Source organism: Oncorhynchus masou, chromosome 29 (genome assembly GCF_036934945.1).
Source record: "Oncorhynchus masou masou isolate Uvic2021 chromosome 29, UVic_Omas_1.1, whole genome shotgun sequence".
NCBI classification, from domain to species: Eukaryota; Metazoa; Chordata; class Actinopteri; order Salmoniformes; family Salmonidae; genus Oncorhynchus; species Oncorhynchus masou.
Window position 1 is genome coordinate 39,790,529 of NC_088240.1, and position 6,000 is coordinate 39,796,528.

General features: G+C 43.2%; 1 protein-coding gene across 1 annotated transcript in view; it reads left to right on the forward strand.

Annotated features, from left to right (window-relative positions):
• The window catches only part of LOC135519601 (bromodomain adjacent to zinc finger domain protein 2B-like), a 54,985-nt gene extending 50,231 nt beyond the window's left edge, over positions 1-4,754 (forward strand). Inside the window, exons 4-5 of the mRNA XM_064944835.1 lie at positions 4,173-4,379; positions 4,747-4,754. Of these exons, the coding sequence (XP_064800907.1) occupies positions 4,173-4,379; positions 4,747-4,754 (215 nt within the window). The remainder of the gene's footprint in view (positions 1-4,172; positions 4,380-4,746) is intronic.
• The last annotated feature ends 1,246 nt before the right edge of the window (positions 4,755-6,000 follow it).

Consider the following 6,000-nt stretch of genomic DNA (forward strand, 5'->3'; position numbering starts at 1 on the left):
TCTCTCTCTGTAGCCGATGTGAGTAAGACCTTTAACATTCACAAGGCCGCAGGGCCAGATGGATTAACAGGATGCTTACTCAAAGCATGAGCTGGCAAGTGTTTTCACATTTTGACCCAGTCTGTAATACCTACAGTACATGTTTCAAGCAGACCACCATAGCACTGTGCCCAAGAACGCCAATGTAACCTGTTTAAATGGCTGTCGCCCCATAGCACTCACATCTGTAGCCATGAAATGCTTTGAAAGGCTGGTCACATCATCATCCTAGATACTCTGGGCCTACTCCAATTTGCATACCGCCCTGACAGATCCACAGATGACACACTGCCCTTTCCCACCAGGACAAAAGGAAGACCTATGTGAGAATGCTGTTCATTGACAACAGCTCAGCATTCAACACCATTGTGCCCTCCAAGCTCATCACTAAGCTAAGGACCCCGTGATTATACACCTCTTTCTACAACAGGATCCTGGACTTCCTGATGGGCCACCCCCAGGTGTTGAGGGTAAGTAAAAACACATCCTCCACGCTGACCCTCAACATGGGGGCCCCTCAGGGGTGTGTGCTTAGTCTCCTCCTGTACTCCCTGTTCACCCATGACGGAGTGGCCACGCACGACTCCAACACCATGACACCAAGTTTGCAGACGACACAACGGTGGTAGGCCTGATCACTGACGTGATGAAACAGCCTGCAGAGAGGTCAGAGACCTGGCAGTGTGTTGCCAGGACAACAACCTCTCCCTCAACATCAGCAAGACAAAGGAGCTGATCATGGACTACAGGAAACTGAGTCCCGAGCACATCCCTATCCTCATCGACCGGGCTGTTGTGGAACTAGTCGAGGGATTCAAGTTCCTTGGTGTCCACATCACTAAGGAACTATCATGGTCCACACACATCAACACAGTCGTGAAGAAGGAACAATAATGCCTCTTTCCCCTCGAGGCTGAAAATATTTGGGAACTCAGATCCTCAAAGTTCTACAGCTGCACCATTGAAAGCATCTTGACTGGCTGCATCACCGCTTGGTATGGGAACTGTTTGGCGTCCGACCGCAAGGAATTACAGAGGGTAGTGTGTACGGCCGAGTAAATCACTGGGGCCGAGCTCCCTGCCATCCAGGACCTCTATACCTGGGGCGTCAGAGGAAGGCCCTACAAATTGTCAGACTCCAGCCACCGAAGTCACAAACTTCTCTCGGCTACCGCACGGCAAGCAGTATGGATGCACCACAGTCTGGAACCAACAGGACCCTGAACAGCTTCTACCTCCAAGCTATAAGATTGCTTTGGCGAGAGTTGACGCCTTCACCAAACAGATCTCAATTTCTACCCCCCCCCCCCCCCCAAAACCAAATTGAGCGACTGATGAAATTACACAAGGTTTTAGTTCTGGGTTAACTAAGATTATCCCACAGTAACAATTGTCACTGATTTCCCAGGAGTCCTGGGAAGTAGTGATCAGAGAGAAACAACGGTTGTGTCTATATACCCATACTGGTGTACTGCATGCTTAAACTGCATACTCATTTCAGCATTTGAGCTACAAGAATTCACTTGTCTTTTCAAACTCACGTGTTTGACAACAGTTGATAATCAAATTGACTCGATGTACCGGGACGAACGAATGGGGAATTCGACACCAATTCAGATGATGCATTGAGTGCTATTTTAGTTATTTCACATACTAGGGATATAATTACTGTTTCGGTAACCTTATTATTTACTATTATGTATTTTTAGCTTGAATATTTTTTTCACCCTTTATGCGATGCGCAATGCAGAAAACCCCGGAAGAATTATCATGGAATTACCACAGTGAATTATTGTAAAGTTTGTTTGTCAATTAATCCCATAAGGGATGGGTTGCCAATTGTCGATTTGACACGAAAATAACAATTCATAAAAATAATAAGAAAATCATTCATACTATAAAACATAATTTGTTGGCATACAATTTAGTAGGCTAGTATGGTATTCGGAACACGGCCCTCCCTGGTTCGAATCCAGGCTTGTATCACATCCGGCCGTGATTGGGAGTCCCATAGGGCGGCGCACAATTGGTCCAGCGTCACCTGGGTTCGGCCGGGAGAGGCCGTCATTGTAAATAAGAATATGTTCTTAACTTACTTGCCTAGTTAAATAAAAATAAAATTCCTTCTAAACCGCACACTTCCTCCAGGACTGTGGTGCAGAATAAATTCCAAGCTGCGCAGATATACGAGATTGTGCTTCACCGAACTCGTCCCATTAGTTTTTAAATCAACATTATATCAGCCCCTTTTCAATGCAACAAAACAGATCTAACTTTGTAAGATTGAGTCTGTGATTTTGTTGTAGCCAGAGTGCAACAGAGTAGAATTCTATTGGAGAGGTCATTCAATCACCCTCGAGTGAATCCACTTTTCAGATCAGTTCAGCTCAGTGCGCAGTTAGCGAGTTATTAGCCCAGTTATAGATAAGTGTAGTTCAGCAATGGGGAGTTACTGCTTCCGACAAGAGCTGTCTTTGAAATGCCAGTCAGCTAATTGTCTTAATTAAAGGGGCAGTGTTGTATTTTGAGAGCGGCTTGAATATGCAAATAAATCAAATTAAAAACAAAATATTTGTCACATGCACGAATACAACAGGTGTAGACATTACAGTAAAATGCTTAATTACAAGCCCTTAACCAACAAAAAAAAGAAATTAAAGTAAATAATTAAAGAGCAGCAGTAAAATAACAACATCAAGGCTTTTTACAGGGTGTGCGGGGGCAAGGTTAGTGAAGGTAATTGAGGTAATATGTACATGTAGGTAGAGGTAAAGTGACTATGCATAGATAACAGAGAGTAGCAGCAGCGTAAAAGGGGGGGCAATGCAAATAGTCCAGCTAGCCATTTGATTAGATGTTCAGGAGTCTTTTGGCTTGAGGGTAGAAGCTGTTTAGAAGCCTCTTGGACCTAGACTTAGCGCTCCGGTACCACTTGTCGTGCGGTAGCAGAGAGAACAGTCTATGACTAGGGTGGCTGGAGTCTTTTGACAAATAAGCCAGTATGCAGAGCGGTAGCCTACATGATCTAATTCTCTGTATGGTAGTAGTAATAATAATGCATTTTATTTTGTAAAGTTCTTTCTTGCATCATACAAGACAATACAATGTTATTTACAGTCAACTAGCCCATGGTGTTCTAGACCAAGTACCAAATCATTCATTAATGTCAAGCCCTTCATAATGTAAAAACGTTTTTAAAAGTCTCATGCAGTGTAGGCCTGTATTGAACACCACACATAGGCTGCTGTAGGCTATGTCATAGAAATAAAAAGCTATTTCCATGTGAAAATGTTATGGGATTTGCTCTACCGGGTTTGGTGCTAGGCCTACATTATGATCAAATAGCCGCTTGGCTACTGTCTAAAACCTATAAGAGTACAGCCTCAGTGTTTACTATAAACGTGTCCCTGAAATTGCACAAAATTCACATAATGTTCAGGTTTCCACTCACAAGACCTAAAATTTGTTCAGTGCCCCCCAAAATTAGAGAGAACATTGCCTACAATATCTTTCTTTTGTCAGCCTTCAGAGAGTAGTGGTGAACCAGGAGTGATCTGTTAGTTGTATCTATCAGGTGCAAGAGGAGGAATCTTGGGATTGCATTATCAGCTGTTCAAATGTCCTGCACAAATTCCAACATACAGGAAAAAAGCAAAACATGAAATGAACATCCTTGTAAATATCTTGTATCCCCCCCCCACCCCACCTAACCAAATTCAGGTTCATGTTAGAGGCCATTTTGTTGATATTGCAATTTTATAATCGTATTCAAACACGAGCAACAGCACCAGGCACTTTAAACATGCATGATGATCTCCCTCTGAATACAATCCCAACAGCCTCCCACAACCATGTCTCATATTTGCAAAAGCATGTTTGAACAGATCAAGCAGAATCCGTGGGAGTCTTCTTCCTTTACACCCACTAACCAGCGTCTTTATTGATAATGCATAAAACATGATCTCTTCCCATCCAGAGGATGTTGTAACAGATCCTTAAGGACACTTTATTGCGATATTAAACATTAAGTCATACGGATGAATTATTTAGCTGTGGTATTTTAGCTACATAGTTTATGTAACTAAATTCATACAGATGCTTCATTATGCCGTTATCCCTCCTCCCTTTTCCAGGACACTTGTTCCGGGCGGTGGGCGATCAACATTTCAACATGTCTACGGTCTCAAGTGCCTTTCCCATCGTCAACCACCCAGCATTTGGTCTGTACACTACCAGCTCAGGGCGCTCAGAGTTTGGAGGCCTGGGCTCCCTGGGGATGTCTGCTGCCTTGGCTGCTCACTCCCAGCTAGGTGCCTTTCCAGGTATGGCAGCTTTTCCAGGTAGGAGGGCCTTGACGAGAATCCATTCTAAAATATATGCACAATCATTAGTTTATGTCTAGTAATGAATGGTACAAACTAGAAATGTATCAGTATCTGACAGTGAATAACAGACGTGCACCCTATTCCCTATATAGTGCTCTACTTTGGAGCAGACCATAATGTACTACTTTTTCTCAGGGTCCATAGGGCTTTGGTCAAAAGTAGTGCACAATTAAGGGAATATCGGTGTCCGTTTGGGACACAGTCATTTGATTAGTTCATTCCGCCTTCTGAGAGTTCCCAGAATGTGTTCTTATTAGCCCCAGCCAACTCCCATGGAGAGAGCCCAGCAAGCATGCATCACCTTTATGTATTCGTCCATCAGTTCAATAGGCACCATTCAGGACATGACTTTTATAGATTGGGATGGTTCACACCACCACCTTGACCTCTGAGAAAAACATTGGACCTACAGTGCCTTGCGAAAATATTCGGCCCCCTTGAACTTTGCGACCTTTTGCCACATTTCAGGCTTCAAACATAAAGATATAAAACTGTATTTTTTTGTGAGGAATCAACAACAAGTGGGACACAATCATGAAGTGGAACGACATTTATTGGATATTTCAAACTTTTTTAACAAATCAAAAACTGAAAAATTGGGCGTGCAAAATTATTCAGTCCCCTTAAGTTAATACTTTGTAGCGCCACCTTTTGCTGCGACTACAGCTGTAAGTCGCTTGGGGTATGTCTCTATCAGTGTTGCACATCGAGAGACTGAATCTTTTTCCCATTCCTCCTTGCAAAACAGCTCGAGCTCAGTGAGGTTGGATGGAGAGCATTTGTGAACAGCAGTTTTCAGTTCTTTCCACAGATTCTCGATTGGATTCAGGTCTGGACTTTGACTTGGCCATTCTAACACCTGGATATGTTTATTTTTGAACCATTCCATTGTAGATTTTGCTTTATGTTTTGGATCATTGTCTTGTTGGAAGACAAATCTCTGTCCCAGTCTCAGGTCTTTTGCAGACTCCATTATGTTTTCTTCCAGAATGGTCCTGTATTTGGCTCCATCCATCTTCCCATCAATTTTAACCATCTTCCCTGTCCCTACTGAAAAAAAGCAGGCCCAAACCATGATGCTGCCACCACCATGTTTGACAGTGGGGATGGTGTGTTCAGGGTGATGAGCTGTGTTGCTTTTACGCCAAACATAACGTTTTGCATTGTTGCCAAAAAGTTCAATTTTGGTTTCATCTGACCAGAGCACCTTCTTCCACATGTTTGGAGTGTCTCCCAGGTGGCTTGTGGCAAACTTTAAACAACACTTTTTATGGATATCTTTAAGAAATGGCTTTCTTCTTGCCACTTTTCCATAAAGGCCAGATTTGTGCAATATACGACTGATTGTTGTCCTATGGACAGAGTCTCCCACCTCAGCTGTAGATCTCTGCAGTTCATCCAGAGTGATCATGGGCCTCTTGGCTGCATCTTTGATCAGTCTTCTCCTTGTATGAGCTGAAAGTTTTTAGAGGGACGGCCAGGTCTTGTTAGATTTGCAGTGGTCTGATACTCCTTCCATTTGAATATTATCGCTTGCACAGTGCTCCTTGGGATGTTTAAAGCTTGGGAAATCTTT